A 27,108-nucleotide genomic window follows, 5' to 3' on the forward strand; every position below is an offset into this window, starting at 1 on the left:
GGTAAGTCTCTCCAGTGATCTTCTGAGTGCCCGCCAGGCATCAATGCTAGTGTCATTACACAGCTATGCATGATAGCATTCTTTTGTCATGCTTTGTGTGTAATTGCTTGTGACATTCATACTTGTGTTTCATGGTGGGGGAGTAGGGGGATGTTGCCAAGCATATTAGTAAAACCACCCTCACATGGCTCTCTTAAGGTTTTCGCTATTTGCCATGAAATCGTGCATCCATCACTTTGGATCAATAAACATTTGGAGTATGAAAATACACAATTTGACTGATATCTGTTTGTGAAGAGCTTGTTTTTGTTAAAGCTTGTTTTTTTTTTGCCAACAAAGGGATAGTTCATCCACTAATTAAAATGTCATCGTTTATGAGCCATTCCGACAGAAAGTGATTTTGTGTTTAAAAACACAAGATACCATAATCAACTGGGGAAAAGAGTGAGTTGAACTCATTTAACTTAAGTAGCATGGCATGTGTGAGATGTACAAGATTTACTTACTAAACCCTACAAGTTTTTTTTTTTTTTTTTTTTAAGTTGCAGCTGTTTTGGCCCATACAGTCAAAGTCAATGGGGACCAAAACAACATTTAGACATCATTTACTATATGGATAATGCAGTATATGTATATAAACATAAGCATAAACATAAAATACATATAACAGACCAATAGATAAGAAAAAGACACTTTTATGTCTAAAAGAATATGAAGAGTTAACAGAACGTAGACACTCTGTAAAAGGAGCTATATTTGTGATCATGTGGGTGGAATGAAAACCTGTAATATTGAATCTCTCTGACTGTAATTTAGTTTAGAACACAGCAACTAAATGACACCTAACAAACAGTCTGTTACATTTGCTACTGTGTTGGAGAACCGAGCGAGGAACGAGAGAAGATGTGAAGAACATCAAGAAGGCGATTGAATGAACTCGAGGAATCCAGGAAACCAAACATAGCTGAGGAGGTTGACATTCACAATACCGGATGCTGAAACTAAGAACTGGACTCACTATAAATACACAGGGCTAGACGAGACGCACCTGGAACTAATGAATGAACATAATTAGAACAGGAACAGGAAGAACCAAATAAGGGCATAAACATAACATGGAGCATGTGGGGGACGAAAACACACACAGATACAGAGCAGAGTCTGACACAGACAAGAGGAAAACATAGTGTACAATAAATTAACTGTGGGGCAATAGGCACAAAAGCAGGCCAAAAGCAATCTATTCTATGTCAGTGAGCTCTGAAATTACATTTTTTGAAAGTGTTATAGTCATGACCCAAAAAGGAAACAGAAACAGTGAAGCAAGACAGATTTATCCACAAATGATCTTCCCCATCAACCAAAAAAGATCCTTATTCGATCATAGTGTAACAAGCCTATATAAACCTGACTCAGTAAACAACGATTTATCAGTCACTGTTTTTGTAAAGAAAAAAAAAAGGATATGGGAAGATTTAGTGTTGCAGACAAATGTAAAGAAAACTTTGCTAAAAATATTGACATCGAACAAACTGACAACAAGAAACTACATGATTATTCATGTACAACTAATCAATCTGCATAAAGTGCAATATCATCTGATAATGATTAATGATAATGATTAGAGACTCAGAAAAAGATGTGCAAGTCAGATTATATTAATAGACTATTCATTGTCATATTTCGATTTTATGTTTTTGTTATGTAAAAGATCCTGGAGGTCATTTTGGTTCCAAAACATGGAGACAGGAAGAAATGAACTTGATTAGGTAATGCAGAACTATCTTGTGTGAGATAGACTGAAACCATGTGTGTGTCTGTTAAAATGTAATTATCTATGAAGATTCGGGAGGAGCGCGTCAGATACTTAGCCTAATCATCACAGGTGGACCACAATCAAGTAATCAATCCCACAGTATAAATATCGCTGACTTACCTCTATCCATTGACGGTTTATCAGCATCCCTCCTCCACCCCATCTCCTCACTCCAAGTTCACTTTACAATATACGGGGAAGGGGGGGTACTCTAGCTTCGGGCAATTCCCGAGCTCGGAGCCCTTCCCCGGACAGCACGCCAAATACGCATACCATACCTCAGCTAATTATATGTAAGCGTGAACTAGTGAAATGAACTTTTACCAGCTGATCTCAAGGGAACGATGTGTCTCTTGATTAGAAAGTTATCCTTTGCATATCAAAGAATAATTGTTGCATGGCTATGAAAATACTCTCTGTATAAACTAAACATTTCTGGAGTAATTACAGGCAAGTAAAAATGTAATCTGTGAAAGATTATTTTTCTGTTTCATGGTTTTTCTATTTGTTTGAATAAGCATGTTGTCTTTACAGAGTAAGGAAGAACAGATGGCAAAATAAATGACAGAGAAAGTTTGTTTTCTGCTCACTGCCAACAACCGTGCTGACAAATAACCGATTTCCACAGTCAACCTGAGGCGTTTCATTTTCAGCCATTTTAATGGCAACACAGCCGGCTCGGCAGAGATTAAACGTGGATGCTGCTTTTCTAATCTGCCTGGGCAACACGCCTTTAAATTTGATTTGTGCTATCAATGTGGACTGTGAAATCATGTGGCTACACATCAAAGTGTGACCAGAATTGGCCAGCATGTTAATGTTAAGCAGGTGTATGTCCTTTGTCTTGAGAAAGGTGACTGCATAAAGTCGACTGTCTGTGTTACACTGAGATTAATACAAATGAAAAGAGTCACAATCCACATTACAGTGATCTACCATCTCTTCATCTAAAACAGCACTGGTTAGATATTGCTTTATTTCAGTGGCGGCTCCAGACAATTTTGATTGGGGGGGCAATGGGGGGGTCCTGGTCTTTTCAAGGGGGGTCTCATGAAAACCAACAAAAAATACAGTGGACATGGCTAATAACCGCATATTTCTGCTACTAAACAACAAAAACACCTTTGCAATGTAAACAAATGACAGGCTATATTTGTTATTCATATCCTTCACACTGCACTTTCATGTCAGGTATATTATGCATTTTTATTGACATTGATATTTTTACATTTATTTCCAGATAGATATTATTGAGTTTACAGGCTAAAGTGGTCTTGCTGTTGTAAACACAGTTGCTTTTGTAGAAAAAATATTTGCATCACATTTAAAATAATTATATTTTAATTCATTTCTGAATTGTTTTTATTTTTATAATGATAATTCAGAGAATGAGAAAATCTGTATAAGCCTTACCAGTGTTGTGATAATTATTTTTACGTGTTAAAAATAAATAAGTACTGTAATATAATAAAAGTTTATTCAAATAACATAAAAAAGACCAGACCCCTCGATGCCTGTGAAACTTTTCTCCCTCAAACAGCACGCTAGTGTTACTTCTACACTACAGGCTACACACAGCAATATAAACAACGTATCTGCATGTTCTTACATCACATCGTTCTTGTAAAATAATAATAAGTAAATAAACACCAAAATCACTTCGCTGAGAATGAAACACCACTTACCAGCTGCCACGATGTTGAAAATATCCTCTAGCAATTAAAAAATGCGCGTGCAGCGTGAGGAATCTTCCCGGTTGGAGGAGGTCGTAGTCAGGTGAAAGGTCATCATGTTGGTCATTTTATTTACGGCTAAATTATTATTGTAATTAATAAATTGTACTAATATTATGATTGGGCGTGGGCAGGCATTCACAAAAGTTTATGTTATTACAAAAAAAAATTGAGGAAATTTTGCTTTGACAAAAGGGCACTTAAGGGGCAAAGGAGCAGGTGCTCAAGTGAACCGGTTCTTTCGGACAATTCGATCAAATAAACCAGTTGAAAAAAAATGGTTCACCGGTTCTTTTGCGCTCTATGTAATGCCGTCATTGGCGATGATTGCCCTTCATTCAAGCCTTTGGTTAACTCCGCGCTTATAACATTAGCACAGAATCAGTTCAGAATCAATCACCAAAAGAATCAGTTCGGTTCAGATGCGCTCTGTGTCAGTCTGCTTCACGCTGAATCACGCATGCGCAGTTATCATCAGCTCATCGGTTCTCGAATCCCGACAGAAACGGTTCTCGGTTCAGTGTATGAATAAATGTCGAAATAATTATTATTTATTATTGTTCTGCGTAGTTTGAAGAGAAACATTTTTGGATCTTTATCCCGAATATATATATTTTTTAATCAGGAAGAGGCTGGGGGGTCAAATGGGGGGTCAAGGCATTTTTTGACAGGGTCTTGAGACCCCCCAAGACCCCCCCTGGCGCCGCCGGTGCTTTATTTCTTTTTACATTTAAGTGACTTTGAACGTGGAATGGTTGTTGGTGCCAGAAGGGCTGGTCTAAGTATTTTAAAAACTGCTGATCTACTGAGATTTTCATGCACAACCATCTCTAGGGTTTACAGAGAATGGTCCAAGAAGAGAAAATATCCTAGTGAGCGGCAGTTGTGTTGACGAAAATGCCTTGTTGATGTCAGAGGTCAGAGGAGAATGGGCAGACTGGTTAGAGATGATAGTAAGGCAACAGTAACTCAAATAACCATTTGTTACAACCAAGGTTACAGAATACCATCTCTGAACGCACAACACATTGAACCCTGAAGCAGATGTGCTACAGCAGCAGAAGACCACACCGGGTGCTGCTCCTGTCAGCTAAGAACAGGAAGCAGAGGCTAAATTCACACGAGCTCACCAAAATTGGACAACAGAAGATTGGAAAAAAATTGCCTGGTCTGATGATTCTCTATTTCTGCTGCGACATTCAGATGGTAGTGTCAGAATTTGACATAAAGAACATGAAAGCATGGATCCATCCTGCCTTGTCTCAACTCTTCAGGCTGCTGGTGGTGGTGTAATGGTGTGGGGGATATTTTCTTGGCACACTTTGGGCTCCTTAGTACCAACTGAGCATCGTTTAAATGCCACAGTGTCCATTTCCATTCCTTTATGACTGCAGAATACACATCTTCTGATGGCTACTTCCAGCAGGAAAATGCACAATGTCACAAAGCTCAAATCATCTCAGACTGGTTTCTTGAACATGACAATGAGTTCACTTTACTCAAATGTCCTCCACAGTCACCAGATCTCAATCCAATAGAGCATCTTTGGGATGTGGTGGAATGGGAAATTCACATCATGGATGTGCAGCCCACAAATCTGCAGCAACTGTGAGATTCTATCATGTCAATATGGACCAAAATCTCTGAGGAATGTTTCCAAAATTTTGTTGAATCTAAAGCAAAAATAATTAATGTAGTTCTGAAGGCAAAAGGGTGTCCAACCCGATACTAACAAGGTGTAATAAAGTGGCCAGTAAGTGTAACTATTAAACAAAACAATATTAAAAAAATATTACAATGTACAGTAATTATATTTATGTTAAAAAAAGACATGTCAAAAAGACAAAAGAGAAATGTCCCCACAAGATTAAATATCTGAGGTTTTCTATACTATCCACAACACAAGGTTTAACTTGACCATACACACACACACTACACACACTAAACACACTACAGGCTAGACGTTTACATGCATTTATGAGTTTAGATCTATTAATTGTAGCTGCAGTACTGTGTCTAATAGTATATAACAGTACTTAAGTTAACAGAAGAAAATATATTTGTCAGCTGGTCTCTTCATGTAAGATGATAATGGCTTTATTCTGGAAAGACCAGAAGCATATTGTTACTTTGTGTTGGCACAAAGAGCTGCTCGCTTCTGGCATGTTTGGGATGGTCTCTGCCTCAGCAGGTCCTCATTTGGCTGTGCTCTATGTGGTCGTTCTCTTTTTTCCTTCTTTTTGTAGGTAGGTCAAAAGAGAGATCCTTTCTGTCAGCTCATTGCTCACGTTGATGAAGTCGCTTGTTAGTGGGACTCTCTTCTCTCTCTCATTAGAGTGAGCAGAGCCGAAGAGAGGGGGGCAGGGGATGAGTGACCAGCCTGAACCCTGTCATGTCAAAGCCGGCCAGATCATTCTAGAGATGGGCTCTCATTACTCAAGGTCAGGGTCCACAGAAACCCTTAGCACTGGTCTAAGGACAGAGGCAAAGAGCCTCCCAACATTGCCTCTCAACTGGCAAACATTTAAAGTCACGAGTGGTTGGTGTGGAGTGTGTTTGAAGTGTTTTAATCTTAAATATATATTGTGATGAGGGGGGCGGGGCTGAGAGCCATAGGAATGGAGCGAGGCCAGTGGAGTCAATGCTAATGCACGATTTAATTTTGTGTTTTGGTTCTGTTCTCACAGAGTTGCACTATTGTTTGTTTATTTTATTATTAAAGTGTTTAAATGTTCGCCGGTTTCTGCCTCCTTCTTCTCGTGACTACGAACTGTGCTACACATATATATCCATTCCCTGAGACTGAGATGTTACGTCGCTGACCGACAAATTGGGATCTCAGGTCGAGAGGGACCGACTGAAAGGGAAATATATAAATATTGTTATTGAAATAATTATACTTTTTGTGATAACCATATCATATATTCTAAGCACTTTTTATAAACGTCAAAGAAAGAAAATAATACATCACATAAATGCTATATGATATTAGTGAATTTGTCTGCTTCACAAATGCATCAAAAGCAATCAAGTGAAATAAAGGTTATGATTCACTTCATATCAGACCAAGTGAAAAGATAATTGTCTTTTCTCCGGCATCGCCAGAGATGTTCATAACCACATGATTTATCTTGTTTCGGAGTAATTTGGGCATTAATATTTTCATCATTATGTGACCGGGGAATTTAATTGACCACCAGAAACACTTTTAGCGGGTTTACTTACTTTGTAGTTTATTCATTTAGTATTTTCGAAAGAATGACATGTTCTGAAATGTTTAACAAGAGTGTACAAGAAACCGTTCCGGCTCAAAATAGACCGGAAACAAAGAAAAAGAGTTAAATATCTATTTTTGAAAATAGACGGAACAAAAAAACAGAGAAGGATACAAAGAGCTGGGAATAAAGTTTAAATCTCACAGCTCTATATTTCTCAGTGTATAATTATTCCTAATGTTCAACAGATTGTTCCACAATCCAACTGCTATAAGCAGAAACAAACTCTTAACCATCGCAAACACGGCCCAGTAAAAATACAGCCGCCACACAAAGATACAAAAGTTAAATAATTAAATACAAAAGGAATACCACAACAACAAAATGTTGTGAGACGCTACAGAGAAACTACCACACTAAAATCACATGTGGTACTACACGGTACAATACGGCAGTGGGAATACTATACAAAATAAACAAAGCATAATAAGAACATGGAAATATTACCCACTTACATATAATTTGTGAAAAATAAAAAGATAACACTCACAAAATGATGAGCTCCTACTTTACACCTCACATTCACTTTATGAGGGCTGAAATCCTCAACAAAATGCTGTACTGTAAATAATCAGATAAAACATCAACACCTGAAACATTTGCACAATGTAAAAAAATGTGTAAAGCCACAATTGAACAGGCCTATACCGCATGGTGTGACGTCATTCCATCGTACACAATACAACTTTAATAACATGACATCTTTAGAAACCACACAACAAAATATATATCCAGAAATGATATTTAAGAGGAAGATTAGAAGGAAATACTAGATTTACCCTTGGATGGTCTTAAATATGTCACTGATTACAGAGAGTGCACATCTCCCCAACGTTGCTCCCTGCACATCACCCAAAAAGATCTGAAAACAGCACATGCGCATTTCCCATGCATAATGCAAACAGCACCACCTACTGACGACTCAAGGAAAAATGCAGATATTAACTGTTTCTTCTGACTTAGTAATTTACAGAAAACAGAAAATAAAAATAAAATAAGTTTAACGATGCAAAGGGAGAAATAAATTACTATACTTTTTACCACTCGGTTACATTCTCCCCTGCAATAAGTCAGCGTCCTCGATGACTCACTCAGTAATAAATTCAGTATTCATGGCACCTCGTAATGCCTTCTCAAACAACGCAGTGCCAATACTGGTCAGCACTTGCGACACCATATCTGTGCTGACACTTACTGCATTACAAGCAGACCTAGGTGCATGGAAAGGATTTGTGTGAACACCAGCAGTTGCACGCTTACTTCTGCGCACAGCTGGAACGGGTACTTCTCTCTGAACTCTGTCACACATTTCACCAGTTTCAAAACCTAGAGACCGAATAACCTCATCTGCAACCTCTGCATTTAAGGCCACACCATCAGATTCTGCAAAATCTCTACCAGTGTCAGATGATACTGGTACTTGGTTACCTTCAGAGCTACCCAAAGTACCGGGTGCCTCTGAGTTAACTTGAATGTTGGTGGCCCCTCTTACAGAAGGTTGCACCACCTCCTCTACGACCACAAAATCTGGCTCAGAAGTGTCATTCTCAACCATGGTAACCTGCTGTGTATCTGGCTGAGATCTGTCCCTACTCCTAGGCCTAGGAGTAGGCACAGCACCTGGACGCAACTCTGACCGGTGAACCTTTTTTGAGGGCCCTCCCTCTAAAGGTTCCACAGTGTAAGTCGTGCCTATTACTTCCACTACTCGGTACACAATTGGGCTCCAGGCATCTTGAATCTTGTTCCTGCCTGGAAACCGCTGACGCAAATACACCAACTCGCCCACACCGACCTGGGGACAAAATGCCTTCTCATTCAAACGAGTCACTCTCTCTAGAGCTTTTTCCTCTGAGTACTCCCTAGCTTTCTCATGGGCATACCTCAGCCTCTCCTGATGAACAGATAACCAGTCTTGCTTCCCCTCAGAGACTTCCTCACCACCCAGCAATGCATCAATGGGCAGATGTGGCTGTACCCCAAAAAGAAGATAATAAGGGGAAAAACCGGTAGTAGCATGTGGCGTCACATTATATGCATGGACTAACTCTGGCAAGTACTCAGGCCAACGCCGTTTCCGTTCCGGGGGTAGTGTACGTAACAGGTTGTGGAGCGTTCTGTTGTATCGTTCACATTGGGCATTTCCCTGCGGCCTATAAGGGGTTGTACGGGTCTTTTTCACCCCATAGAGTCTGCACAGCTCAGCGATTACCTCACTTTCAAAATTTCTGCCTTGATCGGAGTGCAACCTCTCCGGGACGCCATACTTCATAAACCACTCCTTCAACAAGACCTTTGCTGTGGTATCGGCCTTTTGATCTTTGGTGGGAAATGCCTGTGTAAACTTTGTGAAAACATCTGTGACAACCAGAACATTTTCACGCCCGTCAGAAGCAGGCTCTAGGACAGTAAAGTCCACCGCAATTACTTCAAGGGGCCTGGAAGCCAAAAATGCTCTCACAGGGGCACGGACTTTGGGCTGCGGCATCTTTGTGAGGATGCACCGTTGACACTTCTTTACCCATTCCTCCACATCTTCATACATACCAGACCAAAAACATCTCTGCTTCAACAACCCCACAGTCCGTTCAATGCCCTGGTGCCCCATATCGTCATGCACACTCAGCAGCACTCGCTCTTTCAAACACGCTGGCAACAACAACTGCCAACAGCTCTCCTCAGAAGAAAAATCTACTACCCGATACAGTAACCCATTACGTTCTCTGATAAAACTCCACTGCTTCAGAAGACACTTCGCTGACTTAGATAACGACTTTCTTTCTGGGTGCACTGGTCTCGTTTTCTTGTCCCAGAATCTTCTAAATTCTCTCAGAACAGGGTCGCTTTTCTGAAACTCAACCAGCTGTTCCCTAGTATAGCCAGGGAGTGTATGAGTGTTTCCTTGGAGACCAGTGCCAGCTTGTTCTCCAGCCTCCAATGCACGGATCTGCCTCAACCTGGCGCACTCAACACCCTTAAATGCGAGTTCAGGTCCCAAGGCTGTACCCCGACTAATCACACTGCAAATCGCTATACACTCATTCCAGTCAGCGTCCGGATCAGATTCAGGCTCCCCTGCAAACTCCTGCCTAGACAGCGCATCGGCTGCAGCATTACTCTTTCCCGGTCTGTATTTCACCTCGAAATTGAAGACAGAAAGCTGTGCTACCCACCTCTGCTCAATCGCTCCTAACTTGGCGGTTTGCAAGTGACAGAGCGGATTATTATCTGTGATCACTTCAAACCAGGACCCAAGTAAATAGCCACGAAACTTCTCAACTACTGCCCACTTGAGGGCCAGTAGCTCGAGCTTCATGCTACTGTAGTTGCGATCATTTTTCTCTGCATTACGCAACCTACGGCTGGCGTACGCAATGACCCGCTTCTCATCACCCTGTTTCTGATATAAGATGGCACCTAACCCATTCTGGCTCGCGTCTGTTTCAAGGATGAAAGGGCAACTGAAATCTGCGAAACCAAGTACCGGGGCTGTTGTCAGTCTATCCTTTAACTGATTGAATGCACAATCACATTCACTAGACCACAGAGTACTAAAGTGACGACCACTTCTGGCACACCTGCCTTCCCTCAGACAAAAATTTACCAGGTCATGTAAGGGTCCAGCTATCTTTGAAAATCCCTCAATAAACTTCCTATAATAGCTGCAGAACCCCAGAAATGACCTCAACTCCTTGACATTCTCCGGGATCTTCCAATTACTAACTGCAGCAACCTTGTCAGGGTCAGGTGAAATCCCCTGCACTGACACCTGATGACCAAGGAAGCGCACAGTGTCTTGGAGAAATCGACACTTCCCTAGCTTCACCTTTAAACCAGTCTCTGCCAACCGCTTCAGCACCATCTCCAGTCTTTCTAGATGTTCTTCAAATGTTTGTGAAAACAACAAGATGTCATCTAAGTACACTATCAACACCTGAAAGATCAGATCGCTCATGACAGCTTGCATAAGCCGCTGAAAGGTCGACGGTCCATTACAGACCCCAAACGGCATCCTCCGGTACTCAAATAAACCAAAGGGTGTCGTGAATGCCGTCTTGGCTCTATCCCGGTCACTCACCGCAATCTGATGATAACCAGAGGCCAAGTCCACAGTTGAGAAAAACTTTGCTCCCCGGAGGGCATCAAAGCTCTCGTCAATTCTAGGTAGCGGAAATGCATCACGCCTTGTCTTTGCATTGAGCTTCCTATAATCTACGCACAAACGTAGTGACCCATCGGTTTTGCGAACTAATACCACTGGCGAGGCATAAGCACTCACACTCTCTTGAATGACACCCTTCTTCAGTAACTTTGTGATATGCTCTCTAACCTCTTGGTATTGATTGGGTGGAATGCGTCGATAAGGCTGATTCACCGGAACGTCATCAGTCAAATGTATCTCGTGTTGAACCTTATCTGTATAACCTAGATCATCATCGTCCAAAGCAAATACACCTAAATACTTCTCAAGAACCGCTTTTAGCTGAACCTGCTGTTCAGGCGTGCCTCCCATGTCGACATGATCCAAGACCGATTGGATGGGGGGTTCAGAACACTGACCGACACCAACAGTGACCCGTTCTGTGTCTGCGGAGATTCGCTGAAACTTCACTTCGCAGGATGAACCCGCAGTGCTACCATCTATCAGAGACACCATACCCAAACGAGCTCTGGGCTGAAGCCAAAGGTCTTCCTGAGACAGGTTAAGTACTCTCACTGGACACAAAGGTAACTCTGATGTGACCAAGGTAGGTACTACAACCAAACCTCCTGGCAAGGGTGTGTTCACTGGTTCAACCAACCATGCAGAGCCATCCCTTTTTTTTCCAGATTCCACACCCCTGATCAGGACAGTGGCTGCAGACCAAGCAGGCACATGGGCAGGAGTCTTACCTGCGACACGAGCGAATGAAACTCGCTCCACTAACTCAACCGATTGGGCCTGCTGGAAGGCTACCCTCCAGTTGGAGTCTAGTCTCCCACCTAATGCAGTGTCAAATTCAGCGTGAACAATCTGTCGGCACTTACTAATAATGTTCATTCCTATAAGCACAGCCATAGACGATGGACTAGGAGTTTCTTTAACAATCAAGAAGCCACACTCAGGCAAAGTCATCCCCATAACCTCCACGTCCAGCTCCATGTAACCCAAATAAGGAATGTCTAAACCGTTGGCTGCTGTGATCTTCAGCCAACCTGAAGTTGACAACACATCACTCTCATTACCAAACAGATGCTCTCGGAAGAATCCCTCTGTGATGGTACTAACCTGACTACCAGTGTCGAGCAGACATGACACTATCACACCCCTGATTTTCAAGTCCACCATAGGGCACGTTCCAACTGCTCGTTCAAGGAACCTATCTCGACTGGTTCCCTCAGGCGGTGAACCAGACACTGCCCCTTGCGTTGCCTGACTCAGCGCCATGGAAGGACCTGGGTTTTCTTGCCTTTCATTGGTCCTGGGAGTACTCTTGGGTCTCCCACCCTGTCTCATAGTGCAGCGCCTAGCAATATGCCCAACCTCATTGCATCGGAAACAGATAGGTTCTCCCTCCTCTGTAAACCTGGGAGGAGACTTTGACGAGGGCACAAAATTTTGCGGAACTGACACTGATCGTTGTGCAGTCAACTCCTTTACCGCCTTAGTGAGCTCTGAAATGGTTTGCTCTTGCTCACTTATTCGCTTGTCCTGCCGTGTAATCACTTGTAAAATATCATTTAACACAGTGGATGTTTGAGCCTCAGACCCGGCAGCATTATCCTTAGTTTCACTCAGAACTTCTGAATGGATGGGTCGATTATTTGCAACTCTAATCGGCCTGCTCTCTTCCATTGACCAAAGAATGGCTTCATTACGTATCTCAAGCAGGGTCAACTGGGGCTTTTCTCTGATTGTTTTACGCAGCTCTCGCCTTAATGCAGCATCTCGCACACCCTCCACAAACTGATCACGTAAAATTCCCTGCTCATTAGCCAGACCACCTGGGGACTGTTTTGTGACAGAGCTTAATAGGCGAGAGAGAGCATGAGAGTAATTTCGAAGGTCTTCCCCCTCCAATTGTTTGCGATTGTAAAACATCTGCAACAATTGTGTCCCGCTACGCCGTTCTCCAAACGCTTCCCGTAGGAATGCAAACAAATCACTGGCCTGTCTGGACTGGTTTCCCACACATAAACGCACCTCTTCAAGTGCGGGCCCCCTCAGATGTGAAATAATAAAGTCCAACTGTTCTTCCTGGGTTTGATCTCTGGCCCGTAGAACCCTTTCTACCTCCTCAATAAACTCTTCTACAGACCTCCCATCTTTGTTGTACTCCCCGCAAAAGGGTTGAATCTGACGTTCACGAGGGACATAAATATAAGAGCGAGTTGAATTACCCCCACCAACTGCCCTATTGGCCAGAGCATCATCCCTCCAATCTCTTAACTCTTGAATTTGACCTCTCATTTGCTCTATAACATCATTACCCACAGCCCCCTCAACAGGGACATCTACCCCCCCTGCAGGCAGTTCGTCAGTGTCTGACATTTCTTACACAAGCAGGTCAAAATAAAATAAAAATAACTCAGGATGAACAACTCAGTCAAATATAAATGTCCTTGGTGTAAAACTCGTCCAAACTTCCCAGTCCTTTCCAGTACCTCAGACGCCCTCGCACTGATACACAGTTCTTGGATGGATCCGTTAAATCCTGGAAGCTACGCTGCACATTTGACAGAAGGAATCACGTCAACCTGGACCAGTCTTCTGAGCAGTCGTCACACCTGGCACCCCGTAAACCCGATCAATCCAACGTCGATCACCACGTCCACAACCGCAATCCTCCACGCTCTGGACGTCCACTGCCTCTGCAAAATTATTCACCACTGCCGTATTGCCCGACAAAACACGTCTCTCATCACAAACAAATCAAACTGAATAAACTACCCCACTCCTGGTACCAAAAATGTGTGACCGGGGAATTTAATTGACCACCAGAAACACTTTTAGCGGGTTTACTTACTTTGTAGTTTATTCATTTAGTATTTTCGAAAGAATGACATGTTCTGAAATGTTTAACAAGAGTGTACAAGAAACCGTTCCGGCTCAAAATAGACCGGAAACAAAGAAAAAGAGTTAAATATCTATTTTTGAAAATAGACGGAACAAAAAAACAGAGAAGGATACAAAGAGCTGGGAATAAAGTTTAAATCTCACAGCTCTATATTTCTCAGTGTATAATTATTCCTAATGTTCAACAGATTGTTCCACAATCCAACTGCTATAAGCAGAAACAAACTCTTAACCATCGCAAACACGGCCCAGTAAAAATACAGCCGCCACACAAAGATACAAAAGTTAAATAATTAAATACAAAAGGAATACCACAACAACAAAATGTTGTGAGACGCTACAGAGAAACTACCACACTAAAATCACATGTGGTACTACACGGTACAATACGGCAGTGGGAATACTATACAAAATAAACAAAGCATAATAAGAACATGGAAATATTACCCACTTACATATAATTTGTGAAAAATAAAAAGATAACACTCACAAAATGATGAGCTCCTACTTTACACCTCACATTCACTTTATGAGGGCTGAAATCCTCAACAAAATGCTGTACTGTAAATAATCAGATAAAACATCAACACCTGAAACATTTGCACAATGTAAAAAAATGTGTAAAGCCACAATTGAACAGGCCTATACCGCATGGTGTGACGTCATTCCATCGTACACAATACAACTTTAATAACATGACATCTTTAGAAACCACACAACAAAATATATATCCAGAAATGATATTTAAGAGGAAGATTAGAAGGAAATACTAGATTTACCCTTGGATGGTCTTAAATATGTCACTGATTACAGAGAGTGCACATCTCCCCAACGTTGCTCCCTGCACATCACCCAAAAAGATCTGAAAACAGCACATGCGCATTTCCCATGCATAATGCAAACAGCACCACCTACTGACGACTCAAGGAAAAATGCAGATATTAACTGTTTCTTCTGACTTAGTAATTTACAGAAAACAGAAAATAAAAATAAAATAAGTTTAACGATGCAAAGGGAGAAATAAATTACTATACTTTTTACCACTCGGTTACATTTACATTGATTTGTCAACATCTATACAAACTAATTAGCAGAAAATATAATAACGTTATTAATTTGCCAGCTGTTAGGGACATGTAATTTCATGTAGACTTGCACTCTCAAAACGGGCGGATATGAGACAGATGGCATTGTGGGTAGTTTAAATGCTTGACACTGTGAAATGTGAATTTTTCCTGTCTGCGTTCACCACAGTTTTTTCATTAGCTAAAAGCATTATACGTTCAGAAAAAATAAGAGTAATGCATCGGGAGACAAGTCAATTTCTCCTGTTTTTAAATGTCACTAATCGAATTAGAGAACAACCTCATATCACTCACATTCAGGCTGCCTTTGTTGTCATTGTTGTCCTTGCTCGTGCAAGTCTTTTTCTGCCCAAATGTCGAGCCTTTCAGAAATTTAATTAATCAACCTCCTGTCCTTTCTCTCAAAAAGCAGCACGTTCTCGCTGGGTGTCTCTGCCTTAGCTTTTCCCCCCCCACACTTCCTCTGTTGTGCACTTTTCAGTGTCTCTCCATCCACAGCTGTTGATGCTCTGGGGGTGGCTGTCAAATGGGAAATAATGTTTAGGGTCGTGAGTGTACGGTTATTGCCCTGCAGTGACCCCATCAACACAAGCCACCATCATTAGCTTGGTCAGTACTTAAGCAAGTTGCTAAAACAAGATCTGGTTCTTGTTTACCTTAAGGATGTATAACACTATAATTCCCACATTAACAATGCCATATACTACAAAAAAATAAAAATAAAAATTGAGATCTGACGGCGCCCTAAACAGGTTGACACTGCAGTGATTCTGTCATCAGCAACATTCAAGCTGAAATTATACTATACTGAATCAGCAGGGTATCTGAAACTATGGTAAAGTGAAACAGCAGGGTGTCTGACACTACACTACACTAATGCCGCAGGGTGCCTGAAACTATACTACACTGAAAAACACTGTCTTAAGAGAGTCAAATATATTTAGGAACAGAAAAGACAGATAGATACACAGAAAGACAGAGTTGTTTCTTGTCTTGTCTTGTTTTGAGTTCCAGTCAATACTTCAGGTCAAATTTTCATATTTTCATAATCATGTGAAAAAAGTCATATCTGACAAATATCACTGTAGTGTATACTGATTTACTGTTGTTGGCCGATATTTAGACCGAAAGACAGTAGATAAATAGAACGGTTAATAAAATGATAGAACGGCAGACAAACAGACAGACTGAAAGACAGACAGACAGACAGACAGACAGATAATGAGGATGCAGATACTGGAAAACTTTAATTAAACTGCAGCTGCAAGTCATGAAGAGATCATGATTTCTTAATTAAGTTACATTAAAGATGATCATTCTTTTTATTACTATCCATACAGCTATTGTTTATGCACTGCTTTGATTTCATGTCTACATTATTAGTAGTGATTAAGGCAATGCTACTGCTAGTATTTCAGCTCAGTCACATAACGAGTAATAATTCATAATGAGATGGTGAAATCTTATGAAATCATACAACCTAACTTTAAACCAAACCATGATTGTAACAATCCCGAGCATATTCATACGATTTTTCTGAGCTAAGTTGGACCGAAATAATTTAATTGTAGCGGCAAGCTTTGTGTACACACTGACCATTTGTATTTGCTTCAGAAAATCAATTTAATTTAGAGGTCACAACTCCTGTTCTCCTCCTATAAACCCATTCATGATTTTAATATGGAAAAAAAAAAAACACTCAATAGTTGTACTTTTTTGTATGAGCCAAGTTATAACGACATAATTTCATTTCAACATATTGAGGACAAATCCCCTACAAACACTCAGAAATATCCAGGCAACCCCATAACAACCACCTAGAAACCACCCAGAATGAGGTAAAAACCAGCAACAAAACACCGAACAGTAAGCCAGCACCTTTGTAACTGCACAGCACCCATCTAGAACACAGTAGCAATCACCTAGAACACCTAGCAACCGCAACAGAAACAGCAACCAAAACCACCACCCGAGCACTTAAGCAAAAACATGCTAAAACATGTAAAAAATCATAACAGAGCTCTTTATTTGCTTTAGAAAACGCACAAAATCTAGTTTAGCTTACTGGTTGCGACTCCTGCAGTCAGTGATTTTGCAGAAAGTCTTCTCTTGATCAGATTATCGACTGGTTAAAACACTTGAATAGAAAGGACAACTGATGGTTTTGAAGCGATGCATTTTTAATAAGTATACTAAAAGATTGATGGACACAGAAATAAATCAAAGCTTGCAAGAACAGTATGTGTCTAGTCAGAGGTTTCAGGCACACTGTGGCCTGTTTGCGCTGCCATAATTCATTTGGGTTGTACTGAATACAGGCATATGCATGTTCTCATTAAGATCTCTGTGTTCTCAGCCACAGGGCATTAGCTCCAAGCTAATACATTTGGCAGCTAATGAGCTGCAGCGAGTCTTAGGCTAGAGCGAAACGAGGGACTGGGCCAAGTGTCGCCTCTCCTTTACACTCTGCTCTTTACTGAGACTAGAGAAAAGCAGCATAGTGTCCATGCTAATGAATCAATCATGGCTCGCAGATAAATAACAACTAACATAACGCTCTGGCTTACTGTCATTATGATGAATCCCTTTATTTGGAGGTATAGGCTCAGACCAAGAGCACCCTGTCTCCTGAACATGCAAAAAGTAATGATCATGGACAGAATGCGATACGGTGTGGTGAAAAAGAAGTGAAATACACTGCACGCTCCACTGACTCATTTTTAAATTGCTGTGGCACGGCAGAACGAATGCATTTCAGAGGGGCTTGAAGATATCGAGGTTTAGAAGGCAATGATGAAGTTGTGTAATACATTTGCACGAGACCATGCAGAATATTAGACGAACTAAGAGATGTTTTAAGGGTCTTCATTACTTTTACATTATTCCACATCTCACTGAATTTCACTTTGCATTTCTCATTTTAGGTTGTAATTTAGATTCTAAAAATACTTTAAGATAGTGGTGGGTTGTGACTCAAAAATGAGAATGAAAAAAGGAGAAATATGTCATATATGTTTGTTGTCAAATTTATCAGCAGAATTATATAGATGCCAGTATGGACAGGTTGTGTGACATGCCCTCATCCTCTAAAACCATGAACAAAAAATAAAAATGCAAATAAATGCAAATACATGCAATTATATACAGACACTATAAAATGCATGTTGACTTGCAGTGAGGATAAATATGATTTGTCCAGTTGATACCTGGCTTAGAGTATCAAATTCATTGTTTTACGTGAACATTGCACGAGGTGGGGGTGATTGGGTGCCACACAGGATTCACAAAACGCTTGCTCTTAAAAGATGGCACAGTACCCAGTTTATTTAGACCAGCAGTCTCCCCTGAATCACAACCTGCAAGTATGAAAAACAATAGATGTTTATATTTTCTATCAAGCATTTAAAATATGGAACTATGTCAAAGGGTGAATCATTTCTGAATCACAACTCATGGAAAGGAGGTTCATGGAAAGGAGGGGTTTAGAGAGACTGTATCTTAGAACTGCTTCAAATTAATCGTTTGAGAATCATTGGAAAATGAGATGATAATAAATGCGTATATTGAAAAAAAAAAAAGAGAACATTTTTTTTTCGACTTTGCATGCATGTAAACCTATTGTAGGAGACTCCCAAATGAATATTACACTAACCATGAACATAAGTTTGTACAGCATTTATTAAACTTATTAAAACTACAAGTTCATTTATTTAGTTAAGTTTAATTAAGTTGTTCATTGTTAATTCATGTTTGTTCATAATACATTAAATGTCAATTTCTAACTTGAAATATGAAAATGTATTAGTACAATTAGAAATGAACATGAATCAAGATTAATAAACAATTCAGAAGTATTTTTCATTAATGCTGCACTATATAATGAATTGAACCAGTTTGTAAAGTTTTGAAACCATCAATATTCAAGAGACTTTTAAAAACCTACAGTAACTGTAGTAAATCAGTCCAACATTTAACTATTATTGCATATAGTTGAGCCAATGAAATTAGGTAATTAGATAATTTCATACTGTTGGGCTGCCACTTAATATATAATTGTAAAATCTGGAGTTTATCCACTTTAATCACTGCTTTAAGATACCCTTGAAATTAAACTTTAATTTGGTTTTAATCTTTAAGGTCTTTACATTTTCATTTAATTTGAAAAATCTCCATTTAATTTGTTAATACACCAGGAAGTTGTGTCAGAATGTGAACGGATTCCAAGCTCTAGTCTTGCTGATAGGCTGTTCATCCGAAATGTTTGCTAAATTACTTAAATAATAAATAAGTGTAGAGACTGGTCACATAAGGGGCACAACTGCTCGCTTACAGTTGGACTGCTTTAAGCAGATGTGCTCATATTCAAAACTGCAAGTTGTTCCCAGTTAGATGAAAATGCTGGTTATCATACAGTGTACTAAATTAACACCAACAGGTTTGCCATTGCTCCTCCACTGCTATCCATCACTTCATTGTTATTATAGAGAGCTAGTTTAAACCATTAGGAAATGCAATTATTTTTATGTTTGAACTAAGCTCATTATCCATTTTACAAATTATTTGTCACTTGCATGGCATAGTATATGCACAAATTACATGCTCACAATTTAATTTAATTCCACATGCAAGATGCTTACTAGTTATTCTTTCTATGTTTTCCTGAACAATATATGTGTTGTGCCTTCCTATGGAAGAATTCCAATAAATTTCTTTGACTCCTTGTGGCTAAACAGTTTAGTATCTGCATTATATCCAATCCTTGCCAGGAAGTGTCAAGCACATTAACCCGTCTCTCCCTCTCATCCTTTATTTCTTCTCATTAAGACAAGAGTAATAACTTGCTTAATTCTTTTTCATAAATGAGCTTTTAAAGGAGTCATGATGGAGCCTGCCACCCTCTTCTTATGACTTTATCTGATAATTAATAAAAAAAAATATGAGATACTCCTTTGTCTAAACTGCTGCTGAAACATGACCAGGATATTGGAGGCATCCTTTAACGACCTGGGATAGTGTGATAATTAAAAAGCTGTCAGGGCGCATTGCATTATCAGTTCTACTTGTGTATGGATGTGTGTGTTTGTGTGTCTCTTCCCACAGATGTATCTCTTGACCCCTGCCCAAGTTGATATGCAGGGTTGGCTACAGCAGGGCTAAAAGGTCACAGATTAATCACGGCCCGAACATTCGTAATTTTCAATTATGAAGCCCCAGGGAGCCCATCTCGAGGAAGGACACGTGGAGGACAGCTTTTCTGAGAGGCTCCTACCGCCTCGCTCTCATATTTTAAACACTTTGTCACCTGCTTCATAGGCAGAGTGATAATTAAATCTGTGCTAAACACACCATCTTTTAAGAGCAATCAGCTTAGAAAGGTCACAACCTGTGCATTCGAAAAAGAAAAGGCATGATAAATGGGATAATACAGTATTGTAAATATACAATCATTCTGAGTAGGCCCATAATGGTCCATAAAGAAGGTCCACTGCTGGTCAGCAAACTAATAGTCATCATGGTCACCCACTGATGTCCACTACTGACTGACTGGTTAATGACAGGCTTAGAGTAAAATGACAACCATTAACCTGCAGCGCTTTAATGGCTAACTTGCTGGAAACTCGCAGCTACAGATTATCAACCTGCTGGCACCACGCAAACAAAGAGTTTTTACAAGATAACCTCACGCAACAAAATTGTGAGTGTTAAATTATTAGCTTGTTTATTAACTTTGGCAAATCCACAGATTAGTTCTTCCATCACTGATACAGTATTATAGCTTTTATCAATATTTTGAATGAGAATTAGTTTTATTATTTTATTACTCTATAACAAAAATGAGAAAAGCTGCCTCAGGAACTAGCTGAAATATATATATATATATAGGGAATTGGTGATCCTCTGCCCATCTTGACTTCTGAGAGACACTGCCACGCTGAGAGGCTCTTTTTATACCCAATCATGTCGCCATATGACCTAATAAGATGCAAAATAATCCTCCAGCTGTTCCTTATATGTACATTTAACTTTTCTGGTCTCTTATTGCCGAGCTGGTCTCTTATTGCGACTTTTTTCAAATCGGGTTTGTACAAACAACATCATGAGAATGTTTCAAGAATGTTGTTATAACAATGTTTTCCCTCAGTGTTATGAGAATGTCCATCAAATATTAGAACAGTTAGCAAACATTATTGATAAATATAACTTTATAATTGTTTTTTCTTAACATTTATACAACTTTAAAAAAAAGTATTAGTAAAGGTTGTAAGAATGTTCTTTGTTAGCTGGTATCCATTAGCTATTGCTAATAGTAGCACTGCTGGAGCATGAACAATTTTACACAAACTTTACATTTAAACAGACAGCACAGGAAACTGTTTTAGAACAAAGTCAAAATCATTTCATAAGCGCCAAACCAGAAATATCTTGGATGTGACATGCTAATCATATCAAGGCTTAGCACACCAGGAAGTAGCGCTGTTGACCTTCATCAAAACGGCGAGTGAAGAGTTCACCTTGTGCATACTGTATGTAAAGAAATTATGTAAATAGTGCATTCTTGTCCACATAAATCTTCACAGTGGGATGCTGAGGGCCTGTTGGGCAGTTTTCCATCAGACAGTTTGGAGCTGCTGAGTCCCAGCAGCAGGACGGTCTTTCACTCCCTCTGGGGCATGAAATGGGCTGACCACCATCATTAAGATTTATCCTACTCACTTTCATTCACTCTAGCACACACTCTAAAACCTTCTAGGATGAGGTTAGTACAGAAAGCTACATTCACCCAAAGACATTTCCTCCTCTCCATGGGATATGTGGATTCGAATAGGTGATTTTTCAATTTCAACCTTGTCACATCTGTCAGAACTAAAGCATATATATAGAACAATATGTGATATTTCTCTTAGCCTAGTTCAGTCAAAAGTTAACCCACTAAGGCTAAGGCCAGAAATATAATTTATTGAAAGCATGCAAACGCTGATAGAACATGATGACAGAATTTTTGGGTAACTACCCCTTTGAGGGAGCTGAAGAGTAACTTTCAAAAGTTTGTGCAATTGTCAAATATCACTTTTTCCTTCAAACTGTAGTTCCATGTTAGCAGTTCACCTCAAAGATGATAGTTTACTGAAATCTCTACAACAGATCACTTGTTTTGTGTTATGAATTACAGTCTGATATAATTTGCAAGGTAACAACGCATGAAATGAGACAGTGTCATTAAAAAAAGTGGGAGAGGGAGTGGAAAAAATGCTACTTTGCATGGCAGACTCTCATTTTTTTACACTGAAATCTGTATTAATAGAAGATGTGCCTCATTTATCAACATAAACACCTGCCAGATGGGGAGAGAAAGACCATGAGAGATACACTGTAAAACATTTTTTTTGAAGTAAATAAATAATACCGGCAAAAAAAAAAAAAATATGGCTGTGGTTGCCGGATTTCTACTGTAAAAAATACGGTAACAAAGTTTTAAGTTTTACCTTAAATATAGAGTTAAATAACGTGATTTCATTACCTGATATAATGATAATATACCAACCTACTGAAGTACTGAAATCTTTGTTTTGTACCTTTGTAATACACTGATAACCACAAAATGCAGGTGTTGCTGAGAAAGTCACGTGATGAACCAAAGCCCATCACAAGCAGCTTTTAAATGATAACATTCATAGAAGGTGCACAGTGTCATTCACACAAGCACTAAACCATCATGGTGAGACTCATTAAACTGAAATATGCAATACAATTATATGTAACATAAAACCCCTAGTTAACATAAGAAAACAAAATAAGAAGAAAGTTATTTTCAAAGAAAAACCATCAAATTCAAACTAAATTTGAAATGCAAAACAGAGAATTCTGGGAATGTCAGTTTACGGTTTTTCCTGGTAAATTTGAACAGGTTTGTACTTTAGAATTTTCACAGTATTTTACCATTAAAATCACTTTAAATTTTACAGTGTAGAGAGCTTTCGGCATAAAGTCTGGTCCACATTGCACCGTGCATTCGGAGCTCAAATCTCACAATTGTGTTTACATTTTGCAATTCTGTTTTTGAGTATATATACTTTAAAATATACTTTTTATTTTTAAATATACTTTATAAATTAGAATTTTGAGCTCACAATTCTTACTTATTTCACTGAACTGCAAGTTTAAATCTTACAATTCAGACTTCTTAGAATCTCTCAATTCAGAGTTTCTCTCTCTCTGTTTTCTTTATATATATATATATATATATATATATATATATATATATATATATATATATATATATATATATTTATATATTTATATATATATATATATATATATATATATATATATATATAAACAATAATCTTATTATATTATTATCCCGTGGCATATACAAGCTTTCGTAGTGTGAATTGTTTAACAATAATAATTAAAGGGGGGGTGAAATGCTCACTCAATCTCCTGTTAATCTTGAGTACCTATAGAGTAGTACTGCATTCTTCGTATCTCCAAAAAGTCTTTAGTTTTATTATATTTATAAGAGAAAGATAGTGTGTGCCGATTTCTTTCGGAAAAACACGAGTGTCTGGAGGCGTGACGTGTGGGCGGAGTAGGCTTTTGCGTTGAGAGCCGTTTATTTATGATCCAGAACCAGATCCCGAGGCTGAAACTGAACGAGAGCAGCAACGACGTCTCTATGTGGTATGTATTGAAACTGTATATATTTGCTTAGCGGTTTTGGAAAATGACTAAGTTCCACTTTTTGTTGTCTTTTTTTTTTCTTTAAAGGTGTACAAGGTTTACTTGATGTGCTTACGCGCCGATAGCTAAGTTAACAACACAGAGATATTTGAAGCAGTGCTCTTCTGGCAGACGTGCCCTTAGGACCCATATAAGGAAATTCCGCTCCATCTAACGTCACACAGAGCCATACTCAAAAAAAAACTTTCCGAAACTTGTGACAAACCGGAAGGATAATTTTTGAAACTTTGTCCATGTTTAGCATGGGAATCCAACTCTTTAACAGTATAAAAAACTCAGTATGCATGAAATAGCATTTCACCCCCCCCCCCCTTTAATCTAAATAATGCATTGGTTGTTAAAAAACATACAGTTTCTGTCATAAGAATTTGTAGACTAAAGAAAAAAAGAAGAGTATACTGTACAGATTTTCTCATAGATTCCAACTCATGCCAGCCAAACAAATTCCAGCTCGTCACGAACATACTTTCCAGTTCTTTGTGCAATATACAGTAGAGTAGACGGTCAGCAAACGGACTATCAATCCCATCACCCTCTCTTTCTTAGCTTGTCACTGGTGTGGATGTTATGTCTCACTTCAGCACTCTTCGTCATGCCAATCCAGCCAAACAACCCACAAAGTCAGGGAGGCAGTGGAGCAATCGCACCGTGGGATGAACCCAATAAATATGCACATTTTCATTATCCCTACAGGGGAAATGAATGAATTTAAATTCAAAATGCAGAAATTAAAAGCACTGTCACAAGTGACCGCTGCTTTATTATTATTCTTTTTTTTTCATCTGTCTCTAGAGTCATTGTTTTGGGAGCTGTTTCAATGGGCTTGACAACAAGAGTTTGCAATTATTATTTCCAAGCAGCACTGAGAATATTAATTCATTCCTAGATATTGTGTCAATACTTTAAATAACCCTTTCTTTGTCTGTCTCCCTCCCAGCACAAAAACAGAAAAGAAATCACCCCTGGTGAAGAACGGCAGACGATATGTGCCTCGTGGCTTCTGAAACAAAATCAAATAGAAAAAAAAAAAAAAAATTGCATTAAAAGAAATAGATCATTCAAAAATGAAAATTCTGTCATCCAAACCTGTATGAATTGCTTTTTTGTTTTGTTTTTTGCTTTCTGCAAAACATCACAATATGTATTTGAAAAATGTTGGTAGACAAACATTTGCCTGTCATCATTGCCTTCCATATTATAGTTTGAAATAAACAAATCCAACGGATTTCAATGGCGACCATTTATTTCCTGTATTTATTAATGTATTAAAAAAAAGTACATTTATATATAAATGTAGTAATTTTTTCCCTATTTACCTTGATGGCGGTATTAATAGCTAAATTAAAAGTAAATATCTGAGGGGTATCACAGAAATTATTCATTAGCCCTCCTTTTCATGGATAGTTTGATAGACTCTACACTCTAAAAAATGGTGGGTTATTTACTGTACCCAATATCTGGGTTAAACATGTTGAGTCGTGTTGTTGGGTTATCCCTATGTTTATTGGGTTATTTCTATAACAACACCAACAGTTGGGTTAAAATTGCACTGCAACTGCGACAGATGACAGTGGTAAATTAATATGTGTGCGTTATGTTGTATTTTGCTATAAATGCGTTTTTTAAGCCCTGACACAGTAATAATGCTGTTTTTCCAACGAGAATGTTTACATCTCCCCTGTCAACAGATATCTTAATCTGGTAAAAATCCATTATCTGCACTCTTGACTTGACACAAGCCTTTTGAAGCCGATCAATTTCAAACCTATAAAAAAGACAGTTTCCTTACCTTTTCTGTTCATCTCGACAGTGTTTTTGGGGCAAATTTTACATATATTTCAGAAATTTGGCCAATGCGCTGGTCTGGAAGGCCCAAAGGAGCCTCTTGCATCCGGTTTCAAGTCCACTATGAGTGAAGGTATGTCATCTTTTTATTCAAAAAGAAATGTCCTTTATTTTTGTAATGTGTTTATGTGAAGTCATAATCTTGTTATAATGTAGTGCTGTTTTGATTTTTTTGTTTTGGAATGATTTAGGTTTAATATTTTTTCATAGTGTCATTTTTGGTGTCCTGTATTAAAACTAGTTTAATTAGAATAAAAAATGTATGTCTCTGTTCACTCTGTTTATTAGTTTATGCATATTATACCCACATGTCAGGGATTGATAGAGCTCTAAAGGGCATGGGTCTCAACAGATAATCGCATATTGCAAGACAAAGAAGATAGCCTAGGATCTTCCAGATATTTCTTCTGGTGAGAAAATTCTGTATTTCTGTATTTTCATTCCAAATTTGAATATTTTACATTATGGACTGACAAGGACACCAACTCACACTTAGGGCCAGTTTTACTAAACAGGGCAAAACAGTTCCAAATTCCAAAACAGTGCCAATGGGCGACATAATTTATATGGGTGATTTATTTACAACACGCAAATTAAAGAATCATTTGACACAACATCTAATTTACATATAGACCAACACAATATACCAGGCGAGCGCAAATTAGTGTAGTCGCAAATAAAGAATAAAGATATAAATAAGCCACAGTAGGCTATGTTGAAAAGAACTGGAGGCCAAGTGTTGCAAGTGTTGAAGTGTTGCAAGAAGTTTTGATAGAGCTGGTATTGCGTGGCTCCTACTTGAGGGTCCCAAGACATCTTTTTATTTCCTGAAGCAAACTAAAAATAACCTGGCTTGGCAAACACTATGTTCAGACATTGTATTCCACTGGCATTCCAAATAAGATTAACATGTATGGAAAAAATTCCTCCTCCTTCAACCACACGCTCTCTGATCTCTGCGATGCCTCATCCTATAGCAACAATAATTGCAGCCATTTCAAGTGCAAAATTGTTTAACAAGGGAACAACATTTTTTTTTTTTACCTAAAAATTTTAATTCTGTCATTAATTACCCATCCTTGTGTCTTTCTTCCCACAGACAGCAAGGGAACTACCATGGTCAAGGCACAGAAAAGTACCATGATGATCAACAAAGTAGTCCATGTTACATCAGTGGTTCAACCGTAATTTTACAAAGCTACGAGAATACTTTTTTTTTTCTTACAGAAATAAAACAAAAATATTGACTTTATTCCACATTTTCATCTGTACTGCTCAGGGGTGTGCCATATCATACCATCCACAATAACACCGGTATTCATTTTTACATGATTAAAAAAAAAAGGTCTTACAGGTTTAGAACAACATGAGGTCGAGTAATTAATAAAATAATTTTAATTTTTTGGGTAAAGTATCCCTTCGAGACATGCTTTTTGGGGGGTTAAATAATGGAACAAATGCCAGTAATTTGACGAGTGCAAATGTTAGTAAAATGCATAGTGTGATTAATTTGAATACTCTACTTTTTTCTAATTTATTACTCATGTTATTCCAC

At 38.9% G+C, this 27,108-nt stretch overlaps 2 protein-coding genes across 9 annotated transcripts in view; both read right to left on the reverse strand.

The window, feature by feature from the left end:
- Window positions 1-27,108, reverse strand: part of LOC128022430 (chemokine-like protein TAFA-1) — a 167,275-nt gene that overhangs the window by 62,777 nt on the left and 77,390 nt on the right. The window lies entirely within an intron of this gene.
- On the reverse strand, window positions 6,824-14,929 carry LOC128022429 (uncharacterized). 4 transcript variants are annotated; one of them, XM_052610015.1, is made up of 3 exons: window positions 7,604-13,764; window positions 7,315-7,385; window positions 6,846-7,227 (listed from the first exon to the last, which is right to left on the reverse strand). In XM_052610015.1, the coding sequence occupies exon 1, from the start codon at window positions 13,354-13,356 to the stop codon at window positions 7,912-7,914; it is 5,445 nt and encodes a 1,814-aa protein (XP_052465975.1). In that variant the 5' UTR covers window positions 13,357-13,764; the 3' UTR covers window positions 6,846-7,227; window positions 7,315-7,385; window positions 7,604-7,911. The 4 variants fall into 4 exon arrangements, 3 of the variants coding, with proteins under 3 accessions (XP_052465975.1, XP_052465974.1, XP_052465973.1); XR_008185913.1 differs by lacking the exons at window positions 7,315-7,385; window positions 7,604-13,764 and adding an exon at window positions 14,372-14,929 and having other exon boundaries at window positions 6,824-7,227; XM_052610014.1 differs by having other exon boundaries at window positions 6,846-7,385.

This window comes from Carassius gibelio, chromosome A11, assembly GCF_023724105.1.
Source record: "Carassius gibelio isolate Cgi1373 ecotype wild population from Czech Republic chromosome A11, carGib1.2-hapl.c, whole genome shotgun sequence".
Classification (NCBI taxonomy): Eukaryota; Metazoa; Chordata; class Actinopteri; order Cypriniformes; family Cyprinidae; genus Carassius; species Carassius gibelio.

Excerpts from the sequence above, each read along its gene's own strand:
- LOC128022429 (XM_052610015.1), bottom strand. The coding sequence starts at position 13,356 with ATGTCAGACACTGACGAACTGCCTGCAGGGGGGGTAGATGTCCCTGTT.